Source organism: Mya arenaria, chromosome 9, assembly GCF_026914265.1.
Source record: "Mya arenaria isolate MELC-2E11 chromosome 9, ASM2691426v1".
Lineage (NCBI taxonomy): Eukaryota > Metazoa > Mollusca > Bivalvia > Myida > Myidae > Mya > Mya arenaria.
The window spans coordinates 36,856,472-36,882,018 of record NC_069130.1 but is presented as its reverse complement, the minus strand read 5'-3'; the positions used below and the strand labels follow the sequence as shown (position 1 = coordinate 36,882,018).

The 25,547-nt window shown below is 36.4% G+C and overlaps 2 protein-coding genes across 2 annotated transcripts in view; one reads left to right on the top strand and one right to left on the bottom strand.

Moving 5' to 3' along the window:
- Nucleotides 1–21,896, top strand: part of LOC128245977 (DNA repair protein REV1-like) — a 35,596-nt gene extending 13,700 nt beyond the window's left edge. The window contains exons 7-21 of the mRNA XM_052964192.1: nt 469–605; nt 1,055–1,179; nt 1,836–1,990; nt 2,729–2,848; nt 9,969–10,189; nt 10,887–11,031; nt 11,405–11,535; nt 12,003–13,027; nt 13,567–13,720; nt 14,363–14,701; nt 17,167–17,336; nt 17,677–17,797; nt 18,150–18,443; nt 18,840–18,964; nt 21,714–21,896. Coding sequence (XP_052820152.1) covers nt 469–605; nt 1,055–1,179; nt 1,836–1,990; nt 2,729–2,848; nt 9,969–10,189; nt 10,887–11,031; nt 11,405–11,535; nt 12,003–13,027; nt 13,567–13,720; nt 14,363–14,701; nt 17,167–17,336; nt 17,677–17,797; nt 18,150–18,443; nt 18,840–18,964; nt 21,714–21,831 — 3,380 coding nt within the window. The 3' untranslated portion in view covers nt 21,832–21,896. The remainder of the gene's footprint in view (nt 1–468; nt 606–1,054; nt 1,180–1,835; nt 1,991–2,728; nt 2,849–9,968; nt 10,190–10,886; nt 11,032–11,404; nt 11,536–12,002; nt 13,028–13,566; nt 13,721–14,362; nt 14,702–17,166; nt 17,337–17,676; nt 17,798–18,149; nt 18,444–18,839; nt 18,965–21,713) is intronic.
- Nucleotides 21,897–22,806: 910 nt separating this feature from the next.
- On the bottom strand, nt 22,807–24,437 carry LOC128245976 (piggyBac transposable element-derived protein 4-like). The gene is made up of 3 exons (XM_052964190.1): nt 24,397–24,437; nt 23,664–23,854; nt 22,807–23,438 (listed from the first exon to the last, which is right to left on the bottom strand). The coding sequence occupies exons 1-3, from the start codon at nt 24,435–24,437 to the stop codon at nt 22,807–22,809; spliced, it is 864 nt and encodes a 287-aa protein (XP_052820150.1).
- Between the last annotated feature and the right edge of the window lie 1,110 nt (nt 24,438–25,547).

Sequence of the window (25,547 nt, the reverse complement as noted above, 5' to 3'; positions counted from 1 at the left end):
TAACAATAAGAAATTATTTGTTTAAATATTAAGATATGAAAGATTTATTAAGTCAAGTTTTAGTCTGCAGCAGGTTTCAAACTTGGGACCTTAGGGTCCATGATTATTGACAATATATTTTGTGTCACATGGTGAAAGTGGTCAAACAGGGTTTTATATGAAACATAATTCATAATTGTAGCCGAATGAGTAAACATAGCAACAAAAGATGTCATCATTCAGGGTATGATTTCTTGAAACTACTTTAGTCTGTTATGACGAAATTAAGCTAAGCTCCAATGTTTCGAATGACCAAAGTTTTCTTTTTAGTCTCTCATGAAAAAAAAGGAATAATGGTCCAGACTAAGCTTGGATCTCGATTGACCGCCAGTTCTCGAAAGACTGCCTATTCCAAAGACTGCAGATTTACTATATAATCAAATGAACTGGCCAAAGCCAAGAATGTCCTTTCAAAGGCCTTCTTGTTAGTTTCAGGTGAGCTTGGATTTCCCGATCTGTCTGACTCAGACTCCAATGAGGAAGAAGTGGAACCAGACTTTGCCATGGCAACAGACACCTTCCATTCCATGGCGGAGATAGCATCTTGTAGTTACGAAGCACGACAGGTTTGTTTTTAAATTTGTTATGTTGAACTATTAAACATGACTATATATAATATGGTTTGAAGTCAATATTCACAAAATTAATGAAATTATACATGAAATTCACTTAAATTCAGGCTATACAGTTGTAATTGTGTTTAGTCTGATATGGGATGTTTTGTCCCTCCTGTCAAATTTATGTGGGATTTTTTGACCTCCCTGTCAAAAATGGCATGGGATGTTTAGTCCTACATTCATTTAGAATTGTAGCTATGAATTAATTCTCAGTCAATGCCTTAATTCCTTAATGCTTATGTCTTTGATTAGAACATATTTTTACTTGTTACACATGTATTGGTTACATAAGAAGCAGCATATAATGTAATATTTAAATGTTCTTTACTAATTCAACTACAAGTCATTTCTACTTTAACTATTGACTTAAGACTATCAAAATTCTTACAATGTATCAGGCAGGGGTGAAGAATGGAATGTTCATGGGAAAGGCACGCCAGCTCTGTCCAAACCTTATGACCATTCCTTACGATTTTGTTGGCTACAACCAGGTGTCTAGGATTCTCTACGATACTGTTGCTAGGTGAGCAATTGTTTATATTTTACCTTCTTATACTTCAGCTGTAAAATTGTAGGTAGGAAATGTTTTGAAATGAAATGAAATTTAAAAAAAAAAAGAGGGTGAGGGTGGTCAATTGGTTAAGTTGTCTGCTTTTCACCCAAGAGGTGAGTTTGAGTGGGTAACCAAGTGTACATTCTTATGATCTCTTAAAATTGACATATGTTCTTCTTTCCTCCTTAGAAACAGACTCGAGCAAGCTGTCGCCCATTCCCTATGGAGCTGAAGAAAATTGGCATTAACCAAACTAATAATAAAATTAACCTTATATTTCTGTATATTTTTGCTCTCTAAAATGATGGAATGGAGGTATACAATACTGGAATTTTGTTTCCTGTCTGGGGTGCTAGTGCAAAGTAATTAAATATTTTCGCTGATAAACTTCAGTTCTGTTTTATACTTCAATACCGCCTTTGCTTCTTTCTTTTTTGAAAAATGATTTGTTTTTGTAAGATTTTTTTATATTTCATTTTTTATCGTTACTTTAATCAGAAGTTTTGTGGTCGTTTTAGTACTGGGGTGGGGGGAATGGAGGGCAAATGTGCTTATTGTAACAACCTCAAAATAGCTAAGCAACTTCCATAGCATTCCTTAACAGTCAGTGTCTGTCCATTTCACAGCTACACACATGATATTGAGGCTGTGAGCTGTGACGAGATGTTGGTGGATTGTACAGACCTTCTGGCTGACACCGGTGCCACACCACTTGAGTTTGCCTCAATGTTGAGAGATGAAATATTTGAGAAAACAGGCTGCCATGCTTCTGCTGGGCTTGGTAAGTAATTACTTTTTCTTAAGTATTCTGTAAACTCCTTGGGCCAATTTCTTGAAAGATCTTAAGCTCTTATTTCATGTAGCCAAATTATCATTTGTAAATTTATGTCCCTTAACAGACACAAAACTCCATTAATAGAAAAAAATTGATAAAATTTGATAGCTTATAGAATCACTCTCAAGTCCTTTTCCTGGGCCGAAACCAGTACTGGGTCCTTTTTGAGAGGTCATGAGATGTACCCCTGGTGGGGATCGAACATGTGTGCTTAGTTAGGACTTAAGATTGATCGAAAATAATTAGGGCCTGCTTGTAATGCATTTACAATGTTTTGCCCCCAAGTGGAGCAGTAGGCATATATATAGGAGGCACCAGACAGGGGGTGATTAATGATGGGCAGGATTTTTAAAACCAGGTGAGACAGCCATCAGGGAAGTAGACTTACTTGGACTTTTTGAGGAAGGATTTTTTTATGCCTGGGTCATATCCAACCAAGGGATTTGCACTGTGCCTCTGTATAGGCCTAGGCTAGCTTTGAGGTTTTTCTTCACGGATTTTTAACCATAAAAATGGTTTTGGTTATCACTTGTTGGTAATGAAGATGCTAATAATAGTTCATATTCTTTTACACCATAGTAAGAAACAACTTGAAAATAAGAAACTATACTTAATAGTGATATGTTTGTGCTTTGCTATGAATATGTCTTTGTTTCCTTATCTAAAATCTATTTATATTTTCAGCCTCCAACATTCTGCTAGCTAAAATGGCCACTAGAAAAGCCAAACCCAATGGTCAGTTTCATCTGACAGTGGACCTGGTGTCAGCATACATAAAATCACAGTCTGTCAAGGATATACCTGGTAAGGGCTTTTAAAAAACAGTTATTTATTGTGTAAATGATATTCAGACACATCTTCAATCACAACCTTACGATCCAGTGAAATTAGGAAGAGTTCACTTGTGTAAAAATAAATCTGGAGAAGCATCTGAATTGCCTTGGCTCTTTTGTATTCTGATTTGTCACAGAGACTTAAGGTACATGACCACGTTACTCCGAAAAAAATGAATGTCGGCCGATTTCAATGAAACTTGGAACAAACAATCGTCAATGACTCTACTTTAACGAGGTGTAATTATTTTTTTTGAATTCCGTCTTTTGTTGATTTACAGCGCCGCCTAGCGGACACGTGCTATTTGGCGCTAACATTGATAAAACCGTAAAAAAATATAATTTTACGGCTTTTTTTTTACAAAAAAAAATCGGAAATATAATTTATTGTACGATGAATAAATAATCCTATAATTTTAGTATAAGTATTTAAGAAAAAAATAATTAATTTTAAGTTTTATGACCAAAAGGCTTTAATAAGAAATCGCCAAAAACAGATAACCATCGGTGAATTTGACGTATTTATCTCGAAAACGAACTCGGGTAGGGTATGTTTTTATTTAATCATAGGAAACGGAACGAAATAATGAATAAAATTATGTAAAAAAATAAAAAATTGGCGGTGAGGTTAATTGCTAAAAGATATAAGTAACCTAAGAAAATTGATAGAGTTAGCGTGATTTCAACGCCACAATCAACGTCAATAAAAAACACGTCAAGTTAGTGACGCCATAGGTTTGTTTGATGCATGAGAATAGTTGTGGATGGAACGTTGTATTCGTCCATAAACGATGGTATCTGTATCTTTTTTATTTTTAATTAAATATTTTCCAGTATCAGAACTAAGTAGAATATCAGAAAATAGTAGGAAAATCAAATTCTTACTACCTGAAATATATCTACAGAATTGAAACAAGAATTTACGGTTATTATGAACCTATTAAAACTGGGATAAACTCAGAAGTCATGATCGATTCTAATTTAAATTAATTTTATTCTCGCTAAAAACTGCATCAAGCGCTGATGCCAATTTTGTGTAAAATTTCCCTGCACCCCGATCTTTCAATACAGCCTGCATACCATCTAGGCCCGATCTTGAATATACTTTTTTCAAGTGTTCTATTGAAATTCCACTCCTAGATAGGCGCGTGGCCTGTGCTTTTGATATTATTTTTGACTCAACAAAAGTTGTATATGATCCCTTGTATATTTTTTCGTTGTTTAATTCCTGAAGTTTGAATTTCACGGATGACACAGTAGTAGCACAATTCGACAGTTTATCTAGGTTTGTTTGCAACTGGAGAATTGAAGAAAGCGCGTACACGTCTTCAGAGGCATCATGAGCTCCGAAGTCTACACCTGCAATATCGTGAACTAAACTTGCCAGGCGGTAATTCTGTCTCCCGGGGTAAACTGTTCTAAATAAACGCAGACTGTCTGCGAAGCCTATAGTTTCTGGGACAGTTATTCCTTCTTCTTGATATTTTGCTACTAACAGTCTTGCGTCAAACATGACATTGTGTGCCACAAGCAAAATATGACTTCCAAATGCCTCAAGCCAGCGTTTGAAGGCAAGAAGTGCTTCGCTGGCTGCCACGCTCGTCACTTCTTTACAGTGCTGGTATAATACCCCACCATGGAACTCGAGACCTGTTATATTGGAGGCAGTAGTGGGAATGTATCCACATTTGGGTTTTACGAATAAATTCAGCTGTTGTCCCGAGGACACGTGCAAAGCTGCTATCTGTACAATGCTGCTAGTTGTCCCTGAAAGCAAAATACTCTCAGTAACTGTTTGGATAAACTTTTAAATATCAGTGGCTTAGACAAACATTTATACAACACATGTATTCTCATTTGTAGAATTGACTTTATTTAAAATGTATTATTTACCTAATCCTGTAGTCTCAAGGTCGAAGACGATGACATCATCTTGCCCGTACGCATGGGGCGTTTCACTGCATTCAGCAGGGCAGGGTGGGATGTCTTCAATATGCTCAATTTCGATGTCAGAGACGCCAACCGCTGTTTCGTATGTTTTCCCCTCATACACTTCATCTATGAAGTTCTTAGACATGCGTTCAGCCTAATATAAGTAATGATGTGTTTTTCTTATGCATTTACTATTATGAGTGATAAATAAAAAGAAAATCATGTAGACGTGTATTTGCGAGAATCAAATATTTACAAGAACACTATTCTAGCTACTATGGCTGTATGTACTTTTACATTAATATAAAAAATACCTTTAGTTCAGATCGCCGCCTTTTCATGGACACCGATTTCTGTTTCACTGCTAGGTTGGATCGCCTTTCGTCAAGCACACTACATTTTCTATGTGTGTAATGTCCAGGAGAAAGTCCGTGCGTTTCGTTGACCTGTAATATTATTTCAACAAAAAAGTAATTACATAATGTTTAAAATAATTTACAGAATTAATTTCCTTCCATGTAAGGTTTTTCATTGGAGGCAGTCGTGCAAACAAAATCCATAGATTACTAACTAGTTGTGTGTAACCGTTGAGAACACTTTACACGACACGATTTTACCATATTAATGTCACAACAATTATGGCGTCTGAATTGAAATTAATTTCATTGTAAAAATGGGATTGGCTATTTTAGTATTGTTTGAGACTATAATTCTCACATTCATATCAAATGTATTCGTTAACATACATTTTATTCAACAAATATATCAAAATCAAGATGTCAACATCAAATAGTATATTATTGTATTAATGATCGGGTCTATATCAAAACGGATTAAACGAAAGCACGGCTCATAATGTTACTCTGGCATGATATGAAACTTTGTATGATCTATTTAATTTCCAAGTTAAGATTAAAAAAATAATGCGGTATATATAACAGACTGCTTCTAACATCCGTGCATTTTTGCTGAAATTGTTTTGAAATGTTGTAGGGGCGGATCCAGAAATACACGTTAGAGGTGTCGTAAGTTGGGGTGTGACCTTTAGAATTGCGCCCCTCTCTTGTAATCGAATTTGATTGGTTTTAATCACGGCAGCGGTGTTTGTTGGTACTACCCCTTAAACATGTCATTTCTTTTCTCGTCGATATTCACATACAAGTTTGAGTTTGGGAAAGGGGCGGTATCGACGGTTGCCCCCCCTCCCCCCCCCCCACACCTTAATCTGCTATTGCATTGTATAAATTTGCATACTCTTTACAATGTACTGGCATGGAGTGATTTATGGGCGGGTGCCGGATATGCATCCAATAGAAGTGCCAATACAGTTTTTATAACCGTTTTCAATGTTACATTCATTACCTGCAAAATGTATTGGCGACCTTCGTTCTTCTGCGCTACCGCAGCGGACACCCGGAAGTCGAGGCTCTCTGACTCTGAATACGTGACAGTCTTTGGCGCCTTCCTTGCAACCATGTGGTTCATGTTCTCGTTGGCGTTAGTACTTTGCACATGGGCTAGAATTTCCAACATACTCTCATTTGTGTACCTGAAAATTGAATCATTGCATATTGTAATTTAACGTTTAGTCATCAATGCGACTTTTAAGTGACTCGACCGTGTTTTTAGACAAAATGTTTTCCCGGTATAGCATCTGAAAACACTAATGTTATAATTATATTACTCTATGATATCTATATAGCAGAAAAGTTGTTATAGCACAAAAAAGTGTTTTGGTTTAGTGGGGTTCGTACTTCGGCCATTATAGTAAAAAAGAAAAATAGAAAACATCCGGCTAGTCCACACGGCCACGGGAACTTTAACAAATGCTGGATATGTTGACCTATTAAGGATAAATTGATAACATCACGTGATAATGTCAATCAACGAATCACGCAACACCATAGCCGTGATAAATTTTCAATCGCATTATTAACACAAATGAAAACTGTGGTCTTCAAAGATGATATTTGAGCGAGCCACTTTAATGATTAGATTTAATACTGTTCGATTAATAAAAAAAGCCTTTTTTTCACGAGTCTTGATGGCTAAAATTAACATCAAACATTTCAGGTTTGAATAAACTTCGTTTTACGAAACTGATTATCATTATTATTATAACTATCATTTGCATGACCCCTGCTACAAAAATGAAGAACACGTAAAATGTGTAAGACATATATAGTGCGTACCCGTGTATCACGTTCTGGAAATCTTTTCTCAATTCGGTACCCTGCAGTATGTGCGTCTGTCGGTAATTCTCGTCCCTTAGAGGCTTGCACCAGGTTGCGCTGCATGAGGAGTGTTCATTGAACATGTGGAAGGGCAGGGCGTCTAAACTGGTCTTTATTCCATGCGTGCTGCCCTTATTTTGACTTATTCCATAAGAGAAGCATTTCTGAATATGGGCAATATTATTGTTTGATAATGATTTGTGTTTTGATTTAAGCTTATACAATTCATTTCCGAAATTTTTGACAATATGATTTTTGTCATTTGATTTTTTAAGTTTTGGAAATAAAGACCGCTTGACGCGAGTAAAAGTGGTTGAATCTCCGTCCATTGTCAAGCGTTCGATATTCAACCCCTTTTGTTTCACTTCCTGTAAACAGGTAGATGTGAGAAAGGGCTCCATCGCTTTTGACGAGCCATTCCAGTTTTTTCTACATGAATGAAGTTTTGCTTTTATTTTCTTCCTTTTCGCTACCTTGCATGTCCTGCAAGTTTTTTTAACAACTGAGTACGAAACACACTTTTTTGTGAGTTTTCCAATAACAGTAACGTGTCCTGCAAATACATGTAAGATACAGATTAGAATATAATGCAAATATATGGGATAACTAACTCAGACCTATGCTCAAGACATCATATGTTTAAAATATTACATCAAACTTTATATATACATGTTTCTCAGTTTCTCAGATTTTATATAAAGATACAGTTTTATGCGTTATAAATAATTTCCGGACAAACTATTGGAGCCTCTTTTTTGCCAGGCCCCATCTGCAGAGACATCCGTTTCAACATGATCACCAGTTGGATTCCTAAAATCATATGTGTAAAAGTAGTACACGTGCTCGTGGGCTCGTATGGGCATGCGCATGTATGTTAGTATAGACTGTTTGCCACTTGTGCGTGTGTTTGTGGCTGGAGGGGGGCTGGTGGGGGTCTGTGGGTTCATACAGCCTCATATATACAATAATACGCGTTTGGCCGACTGAATGATCATCATCGTTAGCATAATCACTATCACCAACATCATCTATATTTTATCAACAGTAGTAACTCATCCTTAGATATTTAATTATGCACAGGTAAAAGCATGTTGAAATAATATTTTACATGTTGTTAACTGCTTGAAGCAACTTCATCTCCTGTTGAATAGCGGTGGTGCACGAGATTTCGGCCACACATTCAATAGATGGTCCGATCTCTCGCGAGCGAGCCTTCAGTGCGGTCTTACTGATTCCAGGCAGATTGAGTTCAGCAAATATCGCACTGATCTGAGACTCTCCTACACCTGCGTTGATCATCGCTAAAAGAGATACACAACGAGCATGTTTTCGACCAAGTAAACTAAGCGCTATTGACGCCTTCACATAATAATCGATAATCATGGTGCACTCATTTTATACTTTCGTTCATTTTACTGCTTTAAATGTTGTTTTAGGAATAATGCTTTTTTTCTAGGAAATGACGAATCTATGGAATGGAATCAATGGAATCAAATTTCGTTACAATATGTCAGGGCGTTTTTTTTATATGTATTGACGTTAATTCACTTATACATTATGTGCCAAGTCTAACATCATTCACTACATTTGTTGGCACAACGCTGGCTATTGATATGGTGACAAAATTTACCTGCAGCTAATTTAGTGTTGACATCAAAACATCTTCTAGCTGCGGAGCCGTCACTCGTGGAATGCCGTTTTCCCGTAGGCACCAGATTAACCATCCTACAGGTGTTGCAGCTGATATGAAGGATAGATTATTTATAGAATAAATTATATTCCGATTTTTTTTGGTAAAAAAAAGCCGTAAAAGTAAAAAAATTTACGGTTTTATCAATGTTAGCGCCAAATAGCACGTGTCCGCTAGGTGGCGCTGTAAATCAAGAAAAGACGGGATTCAAAAAAAATAAAATTACACCTCGTTAAAGTAGAGTCATTGATGATTGTTTGTTCCAAGTTTCATTGAAATCGGCCGACATTCATATTTTTCGAAGTAACGTGGTCATGTACCTTAAAAGCGTTTTTATTAAATTACACACATTTAATACCAACATAAGTTGTTATAAATTATTTCAATTCTGATAAGTAACGTCCTGCTACCTTAAAGCTACACTTTCACAGATTTACCATTTTTACAACTTTTTTATTTTTTGTCTTGGAAAGAGCAAATTTTTGCGCTAATATCTGCGATCCATTGATATAAGATTGCTGACAAAAGATCAGATCACAGATTTTCATATTTCCGTTCAAAAATTAATGTTTTATGGCTTTAACCGTTACTAATGGTTTAAGAAAAATGCATAAAACATCAATTTTTGAACTTAAATATAAAAATCTGCGATCTGATTTTTTGCCAGCAGTCTTATATATCTGGTTTCCATGGATTTTCGCAAAAATTGGCTCGTTCCAAAAGAAAAAAATCAAAAGTTGTCAAATCTGTGAGAGTGCAACTTTAACCGCGTTACCTAGTTCTAATTATTAACCTACCTCCACATTAGAGAGCACACAGTTGATGAGCAATTTTCTTCAAGCAAATCAACAAATTTAGTTGATTATTGACTGTTTAGATTGAATATTATCACAGACTTGGAGAAATTAAAGTGCTAGATTTGCTTAAAATATCGACCTCATCTCTTAAACAATGCTATACTATAAACACCAAATTTCTGGGGCAATGTTAGGGGTCGTCTTATAACCTTATAGGCAGGGAAATATGGTATCTGAAGCTCTGCCTCAGCAGGATTGATTTTTACGTATGCACAAAGCTATGCTTTGAACCCTCAGATTTTTCCCAGGACTCCTGGTTATATAGAATGCAAGTCCTAGGGATGATTTGAAAATGGATCAAAGTTGATCTGGGTAGCATTATATTATCAGAAACTTACTAACTATAACAAAAAAGCAACCTCATACATTCTTTTGCAGGCATAGGTTGGTCACTAACTAAAAGATTTGAGGCAATGAAAGTGACAACATGTGGGGATCTTCAGAGATTGAGTCCGGATACTCTTCAAAAGGAGTTGGGTCCAAAAACTGGCCAATCACTGTACAGATACTGCAGAGGTCAGGATGATCGACCAATTAAAATTGAACAGCAGAGAAAATCGGTATCAGCTGAGGTCAACTATGGAATACGATTCACTACAGTAAGTTTGTGTAATATTACATTTAGAAACAAACTGAGTAAGATAATAGTTCACTGTCATAGCCAATTAATTGGTCAGAGGCTTGATATGATTTTAGTGTTGTACTTCATGGCACATAAATGCATGAAAGTAATAAAATTATCAATATTTATCCAACGATAACAATTAACCAGCCAAAGCGTTTAAATTAGCACACTGGCCTAAAGATAACTTTTGGATTAGTTATCCAAGTGTTATACATAAGCTGTCTCCACAGTGAGGCTAAATAGATAATATGAATTAAAATTAGTGTTGGGAATCAGTTCCAGTTTGACTAGCGATAATTGTTTCCACTCAAGTAACTGATTATCGATAGTACAATTGGTTTTTAACAATACCTTAATTGTCATTTTATCCTTTACAATAAATCATAATCCTTAAATATGTGTATGTTATGCGTATGGTTGAAGGTATTATGTTGTTGCTTTCGGTCATATTGTTGTATAAATGAACTTAAAAGGAGAAAATTGGCGGAAATAAACTGAATGCAAAAAACAAACGGAAACAGAAAAAACAGCTCCCCGGTTGAAATCGATGAACAATTATGACCAAATACAATCGATTGTTGCCAAGTCCAGGCTCAACCAATTGATTTTCAATTATAATCGATCATCAAAACATCATTAATTAAATGGTTTCTGAATCTATAATACTACAGAATCGAGAGGCTGACCAGTTTTTGCAAGAGCTCTCAGAAGAAGTGTGTCGAAGACTAACCTCAATCCACATGAAGGGGAAAACCATTACGTTGAAGCTAATGGTTCGCAGACAGGATGCACCTAAACAAACCTCCAAGTTCATGGGTAACTATCAAGTTTTGGATTGCTCCATTCTTGTAAGTTAATGTAAATTATTAAAACTTATCTGGATTTTTATATCGCAATGTCAGAACATTATTTTTGTGAGCAAACATTTTTGAACAAGCCTTGCTATATTAAATCCAGAATTTTACCAAGCCCGGAAAAGTATACCTATACTTACTTAGTGTTATGTAAATTGAGTTAATCGTCAGTGGCCTCATAATATTTTTGTATATCTTGAAATCTATTTACAAATCTTTCTTGAAGCTTGCCAGAGATGGCTGATTTATTATTATTGGAAATTATGTGGTAGGGCGGAAGACATAAAGAAAAAACTAAATAATTTTTATCACTTATGCAATGTAATTACCCACAGGTCATGGGATATGTAATAACTTCTCCAAATCTGTCACGTTGCCGATGGCGACGGATGAGGCTCGTATTGTGGGAAGGGAGACAATTTCGCTTCTGAAACAACACAAGGTTGCACCTGACGACCTCAGAGGGGTAAGCTTACTTAAAATAATTGTTTTGTGAATTGAATAGTTAAGAATTTAGTTTCTTTTTATATTTATTTTCTATTGTCAGCAGCTTTACAGGTTGAAGTTAATTAACTGAAAGTTAAGCATCACCTTGACAGGGAACATTAATTTTGGTGAGAAGTTAGAACATTTTGTTTTGAAAAAATAAAAAATTACATAATTCTGTATAAATGAGTGGCTGTTTTGGTGTCTCTTCTTTAAAGTAAGGCGATGAACTCATTTTGAACAAAGTTAGAAATATTGTTGCCAAGCAAATGTCTTTAATGCACTTAAAATAGTTTTTATATGAATTCGTTTTCTTATGTATTAAAAACATGGTTTTAAAACTGCTTGAGAATATGCAAAAATCATTGTACAACTAATAGGCACAATTTTACAACTCGCAGTCAAGCTTTCATGACCAGGTTACATTCAGAAAACTTGCTATTGTAGATTGGCATACAGATCCAAAAGCTAGAACCAGCCACTATTGGATTAGCCGGTAAGTCTTCTAGATCAACCAGCATTCTTAACTTCACTGTCAACAGATCAGTCCAGGCAGATAAACCATCTCCTTTGATCTCACATAAATCCCCAGAGAAAGTTTTTCCTACTGGATTAGCTAGATCTTCTATTGGAGGAGAAAAAACAAGCATGAACGCTTCATCATCAGGATTAGCTAAATCACCTTTAAGTAGAAACACAAGCGCTTCATCATCAGGATTAGCTAAATCACCTTTAAGTAGAAACACAAGCGCTTCATCATCAGGATTAGCTAGATCTCCTATTAATAGAAACACGAGCGCTTCATCATCAGGATTTGCTAAATCACCTATAAATAGAAACACAATCGCTTCTTCATCAGGATTGGCTAAATCACCTATAAATAGAAACACAATCGCTTCATCATCAGGATTAGCTAAATCACTTATAAATAGAAACACAAGCGCTTCATCATCAGGATTAGCTAGATCTCCTATAAATAGAAACACAAGCGCTTCATCATCAGGATTAGCTAGATCTCCTATAAATAGAAACACAATCGCTTCATCATCAGGATTAGCTAAATCACCTATAAATAGAAACACAATCGCTTCATCATCAGGATTTGCTAAATCACCTATAAATAGAAACACAAGCGCTTCATCATCAGGATTAGCTAAATCACCTATGAATAGGAACACAAGCAGTGATAGGTCTTCTGTCAGGTCAAGGGTGCCTGTACAGTTAAACCACTTCGATGAAAATATTGGAGGAATTTCAGACACTATTATTGATATAACAAATGACAATGATGAGGTTTTATATGTTGAAAACTTTGGACATTTGGCCAGGAGTGGTGTTGAAGTTGAAGATAACAAGGAGAATCTTTCAACGCATGAAGAAATTGAGCATGAAGAAATTGAGCTACCCCAGTCGCAAGGATTTGCATGGATGCCCCAAGAACAAAGAAACACCATACTAGATGATATTGGGCAGTAAGTTGAATAAGTTTGAAGAAACTGGTTGATTCTTGAATTATAATTGTAATAAGTGATAAAAGTGTAACCATATTACGTTCAAATCAGTAATATTTAGTTTAAACATTATATATTTTACAATGATTGTGAAGAAAGTTATGCTTACTTATACTAAGTCACTGTCGTTGGCACAATGTTGCATGAGAGTGTGGTCTTGTGTTGTGGGGGAAACCGGAGTACCCGGAGAGAACCCACTTTCCGGCTTGGTGACCACTTACCAAACTCACATGCGCCCAGACTGGGAATCGAACCCAGGTTGCCTTGGTGTGAAGGGAGTGAACTTACCACTGTGCTAACCAGAAAACCCAGTAACTTTTGTCATTAATGGATCAAGCTAAGTGCCAATTTCTAAACTTGTAAGTCTTGCTCTAATTAGTATTATAGAAATTCTAGTTTCATGTTTTGCATAGGTTAGAAGCTCAACAAAGCACGGAAATGTTTTTTATTTATATAAAATTATGTTACTAATATTTTTTAAAAATCTGTTTCATTTTTAGACGACAAAAAATCAGCAGTGAGTTACCTCCCCTCCCATGTTTGCCAGAGATTCTCTCCCCTGAATCTGGCTCAAAACAGGCAAGGGCGGTAACTCCCAGTTCTGGCAGAATAAGACAGGCGGATGATGTGGATTACTTCCCCTCACCCTCCCAGGTATAATGTTGGCACATTTGGGGTATTTTCACGTAAATCTTTCAGATTTGTCTTAATAACAACATTAAAGAAAAATTGAAGAAAATGAAATTAATTCATTTTTTGCACAGAGAATTAAAGTGCTTGGCAAGGCATATTTTTTAAAAATGGGAATTATCCAATTACATAATCCAATTTTTATCAAATAAGCATGATGCACCTATTAAAAGTAATCCTATATCTATATCTTATTTGTATTGTTCTAGTACAATTTTGTTAGTTAATATCATTCTAATTGAACTTATCAGAGTGATGTCTGTTGAAGGGACACTGATAGCATTTTAGTTTTGCGTTATACAAAGATACTTTTCATTCGTTTAACATAGGGAGTACTCTCTAATTAAACTTAATTGTCTGTTGAATGGACGCAGAAAAAGCATTTTAGTTTTGCATTATACAAAAATACTTTACATTCATTTAACTCGGGGAGTACTTTCTAATTGAACTCTATTTTTTCCCCTATAATTTTTCAATAAATTCAAAACTGTTAATCTTTCACATACATGTGTTTTGTTCTTTACATGAACAAAACGTATAGTTTTGTGATCGCTTTCTCTTTGGTTTTTATTCAATATTATTTGCAATGCTTTTTAATTGATTTAGGTGGACATCGATGTGCTCAGTGAGTTGCCAGAGGATATAAGACTTCAGATTGAGCAAGAAATGGCAAATAGGCAGAAGAAGAAGCTTGAAAAAAGAACATTACGTAGTTCACAAAGTCAAGAGTCAGAGGCTACTTTTCAGCAAATTGAAATGGGAGAAAACTCTGGAACCAGGGGAAGTAATTCTGGTGAAAGGAGGGGAAATTCAGCTACTTTCAGGGGAGATAATGCTAGTCCGAATGGAGCTAGTAGTTCTGTTGAGATTAGGGGAGACAACTTGGGACAAAGAGGGAGGTCACATTCAGGGGATGCTATTGTAGCGCTGCCCTCTCCATCACAGGTAATAAACTGTGTACTGTATGTGAAGTTATGAGTGCCGTTTCATTTTGTTTGAGGTTGTTATTGGATGGATATAAAAAAAGATGTATTGTATACAGTTCACTCAACGAGTTAGACCCACTTTCCTCGCTCACTCTGAGGGATAAAGTCGATGATCACGGACTTCCCCGAGGATAAAACTGTTGCCCTCACTAAAATCCCACCGAGTTCCTCCGAGTGGCTGGTTTACCACCGAGTTTAATTTGAACGATAGCGTTGAAAATCGTCCGATTTTATGACCCCCAGGGTTCGAATTTAACTTTGAGGAGCACTCGCAAAATTTTGCGAGTGCTTTTTGAGGCAACTCACAAAATAAAAAATCAACTTGCAATTTTATTATTTGCTTTATTCCCTTAGAAATTTACACCTAAGACATATTATGAATATTAAAAAGTATCAATCTTGAGTGACTCGACTACTAGAACTTGTTGATGGCTTATTCTTTTTGGGGGTACGGAAAGACTCAGCTGGCCGCTTTTTGGTAGCAAAGCCCAATAATTTGACATTGTTCACTTTGTATATTTACCCTCGCCGTCATGTAATACCCATTCGGCAAGCACGCTACAGATTTCATTAAGTCTATAAGTATTAAAAACAATAACATTATAAAAACAATAACATTATTAATTTAAAATAAATAAAAGCAACAATGTAGCGTGGATGCTTAGGACCATGAAATATATCGATTGACGAAGTCTATTCACTTCGACAGTTGGGCGGAAATATACTCAAAGGTTGATGGGGATTACATGTAGTGCGCGAAAGCGCTTAAGTTAGCAAATGATTGAGCTAGGTGATTACGTCATTCGATTCACTTTGCCTCGGAGCGTCCCGAAAAGATTCAAGATAAAACTCGGCCTTTTCCGTATTTGTTCTATTTTTGAAAACTTACTAGAGCGTGACTCTGTACTGTCTTGTTTATACTGGTAGTGTAAACATGCCACTTATAGGCTGTTTACACTTGACTACGTAGCGGAGTTAAGTTCATGTTTATTCTACTTTCCTTTTAACATTTTGTGGTCTAGAAAAAGCCACTTGCAGAATTTTGCGAGCTTGAATAAAAGTCACTCGCAATTTGCAAATGTCGCTCGCATTTTGGGAGTGGGAGTCTAAATTTGAACCCTGACCCCTCGGCAGAACTCCGTGTCTAATCAGATAAGCAAGAAATCACTCTTGTTCAGAAGTTTTTTGTTTTAATGCTTATGTACATTGTTAATCATACAAGATTCTTACCAGCGTTTAATTTGTATTTGTGTCCGTAAACGCCAATTGAAAATTGTCTTGACTTGTCAATAGTAAACATTGAATCATTGATGAATTGCCACTGTATTGCATCATAGTACAGCCGACATTTTACACAATTCTGAACCATGACCTCAGACGTCATGCGCATGATTAAAACAATATAGAATATACTATTATTATTGGTTGTTAAAAATAGCTATGACGTTTTAGGGAATTTTTTGACAGTCAACGAGGCAAGAAGGCCTTCAACCGTGCGCTCTGAACTTTGAACGTGTGTTTGACCACCTGATTTTCCAAAAATGTGTAATAAGTGTATTCAGTCATTATTTAAAAAAAAAACGTTCGTAAGATGCATTTGCAAATAGTGAAATAAGACTGCATTCTTGTGGTAAGCTAACTTCTTGTTAAACAGGCAGAGGAAAAAGAAAAATGGCAATTTACTAAAGCCGTCATAATCGATGAAAATTTTTAAATAAAAAAATAATTTTAGCGTAGATTCTTATCAAGTGTCAGCAGAGTTTCGTGGAGGTTACCCCTCCGAGGAACGCCGCGTTCATCATTCTTCGGTTGATTGATCACCCTCCAAGGGCCTTAAATTCCAACTCCAAGGAACGTGTACAGTCGATCAATTCGTTGTTTTGGCTGCAGTAGCGAAAATCCGCGTAGGGAAACGGAAAGTAGGTCCAACTCGTTGAGTGTACTGTACCTTTGTATCCATAGTTGAAAATCAAGCTTTATATTGTTAAGAATAAAAAAATCAATACTTTACTATTGGACATTTTTGTCAATAATTAAGTTAGATTGGTCGTTTTTTGCCAAAAGTTATGTGAAATTGGCCATATTTGTCAATGAATGAATGAATTGGTCATATATTAAATGTCATTGGCAATAACTAATAAAATATGTCGCATTTGCCCAATAATAAAGTAAACTTAATCATATTTGCCAATTGATAATTAAATGACATTTGTCATAGTTTGGCACTAACTAAATGAAATCAACTCAATGAAATTGGCCATATTTTGCGAATAGTTAAGGGAGATTTACCATTTGGTATTAGGGTTAGCTTGCTTAAATGTAAATTAAGGCATATTTAGCAGTTTGCTTGATACTAGGTAATTGATAAGGAAATTATAGTTAAAAATAATTAAAGTAAATAACACAACATTTTACCTTTCAAAGCTGGATCCTACATGCCTAGAGGCCCTGCCAGAATTTCTACAGGCAGAATTAAAGGAAGCATATTCCAGACAGGCTACAAATGGCAGATCCAGTGCAAGGGGAGGCAACTTCCTCAATCTTAGACAGGCTTCACCTACCACTTCCCCAAATAAGAGGTCTCCCAGCAAGAGGTTTGTTATGATTATGTTGTCATTTTGTCAATATATTTATAACATCACAGTTTTATTGATTGGTGTAGAGTCTATCATTATAGTTGTTGCTTTTTGCTGTAGGACAAAATGTTTGGTTCTTGGCATGGTGGTGGCAGTATCATTAAAAAAAAACAGGATTGGCCATATCATTAGATTGATAATACCCATATGTTTCAAGGTCAATATTTCTGACTCAGGAGTTATCCCCCTTGATTAACAAAGGAAGACATTGGCATGATCCACTTGCAATTATCTTGTTTATTACACATTGAAGAACTATTAGGCATGGTTGATTGCAATTAAAAATTTATGTCCACAGATCTCCAGGGAAGCGGAGTCCCCAGTTTAAGGTCCCCAGGGGTCGACCAGGGGGACGCGGTAGACCAAGAGGCAGCACATCAAAGAAAACGCTGTTTAAGGGCAGCGCTAGAAATGTACAGGTAAGCTGAAGATTTCCACTATCAGTGTTACGTGGTAGCAAAGTCCCATTTGAAAGTTGTTTGCTTAGGCCTAAAAAAATAATTGTTTGGTTAGGGTTACATCCTTTTCAAAAATAGGTTTTTATTTTTTATTTTTTTTTATTTTTTTTCAAACTGACTATAAAAACGGTAGGGTCGGCACCTATTCCGTAGGTAGGGTCAGGTAACCCGAACCAAATGTACTTTTTTTTTAGACCTTAACTATAAGAAACAAGGTTGAAGAATTGTATGTTCGTTCTGGGAGCGGGTCCTGGAAAAACGTACAAGTATTAAATAATTGCTTATATTTAGATGTTAACAATCTGCACTTCAGAAAGAAGATGTCTCCAAAAGCAACAGAGAACACCAACAGTGCAGTACATCCAACCTGCCTGCCTTAGAGTTTGTAGACACACATCACTATGTGGACCTTATAGATGACGGTCCGTCAACTAGCAAAGAAATTGCTATTGATAAAAGCTATCAAAATATGGCTGTGCAAGATACAAGAGAAACAAGTTCTTTAAGTAATGCATCATCAGAGAAAGTAGCTGGAACTCAGGAAGAAACTAAGGCAGTCAACTTGTGTGGGGCCGTGACAATAGCGGATGTTAGATTACTTTTGAAGGTTTGTCAATAATTATTCATCCTATACTTCGATAATTATAAATTTAATTTAATGGGGGTTTTGCATTACACATTTGCTGAAACTGAAACTGATAGATAGAGGATAATTGTTTGGTTTCATTGCAATCTTTATACATTGAAACAAGAAATGTTTTCTTTTATATATTTCATGCTTCGAAAGAAACATATTGGATTTACTGACATTGACTGTGTAAGGTAACTTCAATGGCTTGCGATGAAACATGCTAAAATGTCAGAAAGAGTGAAACTATACATGAAGGGAATTATTCAAGACTAGATACAATCAAACTTTATTTTCAATAAACCACCAAAATCTAGAATTAATTACCTTATTTCCATTCCTATTTTACTTGTACCACCTCTATATCTATTTCAGGAGTGGATAGATTCCACCCCAAATCCACAGTGTGAGGATGAAACAGTACTGGCCAGTTATTTGCATGATCTTATACTGGAAAGAAACCTGGAACAGGTCGATTTGGTGCTCAAATACATGCTAAGGTAAGTGTCGTGATTTGATTGGTGCTCAAATTCATGCTTAGGTCAGCATTGAGGTTTAACTTGTGCTCAAATACATGCTACGGTAAGTGTTGAGATTTAACTGGTGCTCAAATACATGCTAAGGTCAGTGTTTAGGTTTAACTGGTGCTCAAATACATGCTAAGGTAAGTGTCGTGATTTGATTGATGCTCAAATTCATAATTAGGTAAGCGTTGAGGTTTAACTGGTGCTCAAATACATGCTAAGGTAAGCGTTGAGGTTTAACTGGTGCTCAAATACATGCTAAGGTAAGCGTTGAGGTTTAACTGGTGCTCAAATACATGCTTAGGTCAGCGTTGAGGTTTAACTGGTGCTCAAATACATGCTAAGGTAAGCGTTGAGGTTTAACTGGTTCTCAAATACATTCTAAGGTAAGCGTTGAGGTTTAACTGGTGCTCAAATACATGCTAAGGTAAGCGTTGAGGTTTAACTGGTGCTCAAATACATGCTTAGGTCAGCCTTGAGGTTTAAATGGTGCTCAAATACATGCTTAGGTCAGCCTTGAGGTTTAAATGGTGCTCAAATACATGCTAAGGTCAGCGTTGAGGTTTAACTGGTGCTCAAATACATGCTAAAGTAAGCCTTGAGGTTTAAATGGTGCTCAAATACATGCTAAGGTAAGCGTTGAGGTTTAACTGGTGCTCAAATACATGCTAAGGTAAGCGTTGAGGTTTAACTGGTGCTCAAATACATGCTTAGGTCAGCCTTGAGGTTTAAATGGTGCTCAAATACATGCTTAGGTCAGCCTTGAGGTTTAAATGGTGCTCAAATACATGCTAAGGTCAGCCTTGAGGTTTAACTGGTGCTCAAATACATGCTAAGGTAAGCGTTGAGGTTTAACTGGTGCTCAAATACATGCTAAGGTAAGCGTTGAGGTTTAACTGGTGCTCAAATACATGCTTAGGTCAGCCTTGAGGTTTAAATGGTGCTCAAATACATGCTTAGGTCAGCCTTGAGGTTTAAATGGTGCTCAAATACATGCTTAGGTCAGCCTTGAGGTTTAACTGGTGCTCAAATACATGCTAAGGTAAGCGTTGAGGTTTAACTGGTGCTCAAATACATGCTTAGGTCAGCCTTGAGGTTTAAATGGTGCTCAAATACATGCTTAGGTCAGCCTTGAGGTTTAAATGGTGCTCAAATACATGCTTAGGTCAGCCTTGAGGTTTAAATGGTGCTCAAATACATGCTAAGGTCAGCGTTGAGGTTTAACTGGTGCTCAAATACATGCTAAAGTAAGCCTTGAGGTTTAAATGGTGCTCAAATACATGCTAAGGTAAGTGTTGAGGTTTAACTGGTGCTCAAATACATGCTAAGGTAAGCGTTGAGGTTTAACTGGTGCTCAAATACATGCTAAAGTAAGCGTTGAGGTTTAACTGGTGCTCAAATACATGCTAAGGTAAGCTTTGAGGTTTAAATGGTGCTCAAATACATGCTAAGGTAAGCGTTGAGGTTTAACTGGTGCTCAAATACATGCTAAGGTCAGCGTTGAGGTTTAACTGGTGCTCAAATACATGCTAAGGTCAGCGTTGAGGTTTAACTGGTGCTCAAATACATGCTAAGGTCAGCGTTGAGGTTTAAATGGTGCTCAAATACATGCTAAGGTCAGCGTTGAGGTTTAAATGGTGCTCAAATACATGCTAAGGTCAGCGTTGAGGTTTAACTGGTGCTCAAATACATGCTAAAGTCAGCGTTGAGGTTTAAATGGTGCTCAAATACATGCTAAGGTAAGCGTTGAGGTTTAACTGGTGCTTAAATGGTGCTCAAATACATGCTTAGGTCAGCCTTGAGGTTTAAATGGTGCTCAAATACATGCTAAGGTCAGCGTTGAGGTTTAACTGGTGCTCAAATACATGCTAAAGTAAGCCTTGAGGTTTAAATGGTGCTCAAATACATGCTAAGGTAAGCGTTGAGGTTTAACTGGTGCTCAAATACATGCTAAAGTAAGCGTTGAGGTTTAACTGGTGCTCAAATACATGCTAAGGTAAGCGTTGAGGTTTAACTGGTGCTCAAATACATGCTAAGGTAAGCGTTGAGGTTTAACTGGTGCTCAAATACATGCTAAGGTAAGCTTTGAGGTTTAACTGGTGCTCAAATACATGCTAAGGTCAGCGTTGAGGTTTAACTGGTGCTCAAATACATGCTAAGGTAAGCGTTGAGGTTTAACTGGTGAGGTTTAACTGGTGCTCAAATACATGCTCAGGTAAGTGTTGAGGTTTAACTGGTGCTCAAATACATGTTTAGGTCAGTGTTGAGGTTTAACTGGTGCTCAAATACATGTTCATGTTTAGGTCAGTGTTGAGGTTTAACTTGTGCTCAAATACATATTTAGGTAAGTGTTGGTGTTTGAACTGGACATTGCTTGTAGTTCAGTGAACAATGTGTATATAGTTGACCCTCCAATCCTGAAGCATGAACAAAGTTATGTGTTTCATGCTAAAATAGCCTTAGCCTTTTTTCTAAAACTTTGTTTTAGATGATTTATTTTATAACATATTACTTGAAGAAGCGTACATACAGAAAGTCCTATTACTTTGACTAAGATATTTTATAATTATGTCTCTTGATTTAGGGAGAAAAGCTGATAAGCAAATTGTGTCCAGTGATGTTCCTTATGATTGGAGTTAAGAGAATTTGCTTCAGGCTTATCAGAGAAGTTTAATGCAATTAAAAAAGAAAACTTCATTTGAATCAATGATGATTTCACTTTCAGGAACATCCGGAAACTTGAGAGCCCAGACTGGATGTCGTCTTTGAGAAGAATTCTTCATCAAACACAGGCCCTGACCATACAGATGTATGGAAGCAGACTGGTTTCCATTGTGGTGTGATCAATTCAAGACTGGTTTGTCATTCTCTATGTCAGACTGCTTTATCATTAGATGTGATATGATTGGTTACAGACTGGTTTCAATTGTGGTGTGATCAATTCAGGACTGGTTTGTCATTTAATGTCAGAATGTTTGGTCATGTGATGTGATGTGATTGGTTACAGACTGGTTGCCATTAGTGATTTTCTGCAACCATATACATCCCAAGTTTACTACACAGTTTGTGATCTACACAATTAGCCCACCATAAGAAGAGGTTTGTCCTATCTTTTAATGAATATCACTTTTGATTAACTCCAAACTTACAGTCCACGAGTTATGTATGATTTATACTGTTTTTTTTCCATGGGATGGGTGTAAGATGTACAAAAAAGTTTTGATTACATGTTTACTGTGTGAAGTCTGATTAACAAGTGCTGTTATAGCTATAACATCAGTTTATAATAAACAATACATGCAATAGAGTTTATGATTAAAGGGAAGTAATGCAATTTAACTCATTGTCTATCATGAATTAAATTGAAGGAAGCAATTTTAATGGATAAACCTTAACTGGCTATAAATCGGATATAGTAATTAGCTTTTGCTGCTGAATTATTTATGGGTACATAATTAAAATACACTGTGGTCTCTTTAATAGCTGTATCTTTTCCATTTGTAGACCTTGAGTACCTAAGGGATATTCCATTTAAACATATAACCCCCCTATGGGGAAGGCACTTTTAAACTATACCTCCACCCCACTACAGTAGCAAATTTGTTAATATATACAAACATACTTCTTACAAGATAATGTAAGAAATGAACTTAAAAATATACATTTACTATAAAGAAAATAATGCAAAGGTAAATGAGGGGGTCGTGAATATTCATTTGAATATTGCCATTGGTTCTTTTTTTTCCAAACAATATTGCCTTAAAATCATGGTGGCTGTGGTATATTCTAAAGCATTCAGGCATACACGATGCCACTTGTTAGTCAGGACACAAGTATGCAATCTGTTTTCTCTTGCTTCCTTCCCGATTTTCCGGTTTGACGTTGCAGGCGACACAGTCTTGGCATGGCTTGGCATGTTTAGCCCCTTGCTTCGCAGGGATGAATGCAGGGAAGTGCCTTGCTGTCAGTCTAGCAGGCTTTTCCCAAGAATAGGTCTTTTCAGTTTGGCCACGTGGTCCACTGCCTTCGATGATGAGTGTTTCAACAACAGACTTATGGAAACCCTCGTGGTTTTTCTTTGATCTGTTTGTCGTGTACTTCTCGTACAACCTGTACGAATTCACTATACAAATGTTCATTATGTGGTAGAACAGCTTCCTCCACCACTTCTTTGTTTTCCTGGCAATGGTGCTATATTGCCCAAACTGATCCAGATGGTCTACACCTTCCATGTACCGACAATAGTCAATGATGCAGGTTGGCTTTTGGACATGGATGTCAGTGCCATGCTTCCTTTTCCACACACTCATGTTGGCATCCTGTATAGTTGTCAACATGCTTACGTCATGCTTGTTTTTGAATTTCAACGCCAACATATTGTCATTTGACCGAAAACCAAGCTCAGCTCCTACTACAGTAGTCATCTGCTGCTTCTTACTGGAACTGTCTGCTGAACATTCAGGAAGAATAAAGGTCATTTTTCCATCCAAAATACATCAGTTCATAACTTTTCTGAGCAAAGCAAACTGCAGTCATTGTTCTACTTATTCATTTCTTTATATTTACAATTTCATTTGATATCTCCTCTCAAAATAATAATCAAAGCTGAAAGTACAGGACTGAATATAATCAGATAAGGCGTTTTAATTGACAATCCATAACAAACTAATTTTACTTGTTTTTTTCTTCTTTTCTTTAATGGCAACAATTTCATTTCCTTCTGGGAACATGCTGGCATATTTGATCAATGTCATTTTGAACAGGAACAGATGGTCGGAAGGGGATAGCTTATCCTGCTTCAGTTTGTTTATCAACCATCCAAAGTATCCTGGTGTGTTTTTCAAAAGCCAGCGGTATGTTTCTCCTCTGCAAAACAAATATTGACAAAATCATATGGAGGAAAGAAGTGTGAAGAAAGAAAATCTAGTGCCACAGCCACAAGTGAAAATGTGCAGAATCTGCACAAATGTTTGAAACACAAAACAGATGTCAGTAATTTGGGCAAAGTCGGTGAAAAGGAACAATCTTTTAGCCTTCATGGAACGGCAAGCTGGGCTATTTGCAGCTTTTAAAGGTTTTACTAAAAGTTAAAGGGAAATTTTTTAAGTCCATTAAAATAGTAACTGATATGCGAGATGATCACTATCCTTCAAATGTAACATTTGACTGTCAACTGTGGCCTTTATATCAATATTGAAGTCATAACTTTTACTTCCTGGAATTTGTCTTTTGATCCAAAAGAAAAGTCAAGTAAATAGATTTAACTTGTACAAGGTTAAGTCTGTCTCCGTTATTACATTTACTACATGATACAATGATATCAATCCACCTATTAACGAAAAGGAAATATCTGCAGATATACACTGGTACTTATTTACCTGTGATTCAACTATATTGACATATCTTACCTGAACGAACCCCACTGCATACGTAGAAAGCCCCCATCCATTGTTTTGGCTGGTTATCATCCCCACCCGCCTCCCTGCATTGACAACGAGCAGCAATCTTTACCTCTTCATATTTTTCGGGTTTCGCCCACTCCCGCTTCTCTGACTTAACCAGCCTAGCTAATCTAGTATCTGTCAGAATGACACTTCCCTTAGCATCCCTCCGGATAGTTGGGAACATGATAACACTAAAACCAAATATACATATAACGTTACTTCCAGTTGTAGTTTATATCATATATATATATAAATTGTTCATGTTTGTTCTGTTTTATCAACACTAGCTCAGAGTGAGGGCTTGTAAACTCAAGACTTCTGACCATAGCAGTCTTCATGCTTAACCAAAGCTCGGCAGCTAGGATCTCATACCAAATATTGATTATATTGGATAATATATGTTTATTTTTAAATAGTAACCTTTAAATCTTAAGATTTCAAATGACCTTATTAAATTGATGAAGATTTACAAACTACTTTAAAATATCCTACATTAATATTATATGATATTCATTTGTTTCATACCTCTGTTGAATGTTCTATGAGCGTCTTTTCTATCTTGCTGGGCTCGACAGAAGTGATCTATAAAACCTCACAAATATCCGAAAGGTAATCACGCAGGTCATTACATTATAATAATTGTCTGTAGGGGGTTTGTCATTAGGTCTTCTACCACAACTGCCAAACGGCACACTGAACCTTTTTGAACCATTGTGCATATGAAGGCACACATCACGCCAATGTCTAACAAGGGAAGAGCGTTATTGTCCCTCATCCTTTCCTCAAGACCATTCTTACAGCTTCTCGTTACTGCACAGGAATCCATTAGTATTGAGACTAAATTCTCCCATGGAATGTCATTTGTTTCAAACAAGTTCTCAATAGCAAGAATAAACTCTCTGAATCTACTTTCACCACTTCTATAGAGGTTAATTGTTCAAGAATAACCTTCTCTTCATCATAGTCATAATAGTTACAAGATATTGTAAGGACATGCTGGTTGTTGTTAGCGGTGGCCTCATCCAAGTTAAGTGAGAAAGGAGTCTTCTTAAGTTTATCGACAATCCTTCTTGAGACAAAATTGTCCCATGGAATTTCATTTGTTTCGAACAAGT

Coding starts and splice junctions, on each gene's coding strand:
- LOC128245976 (XM_052964190.1), bottom strand. CDS start 24,437: ATGGATGGGGGCTTTCTACGTATGCAGTGGGGTTCGTTCAG. Junction 23,855..24,396: donor ATGCAGTGGGGTTCGTTCAG/GTAAGATATGTC, acceptor TTTGTTTTGCAG/AGGAGAAACATACCGCTGGC. Junction 23,439..23,663: donor AGAAAAGAAGAAAAAAACAA/GTAAAATTAGTT, acceptor CTGAATGTTCAG/CAGACAGTTCCAGTAAGAAG.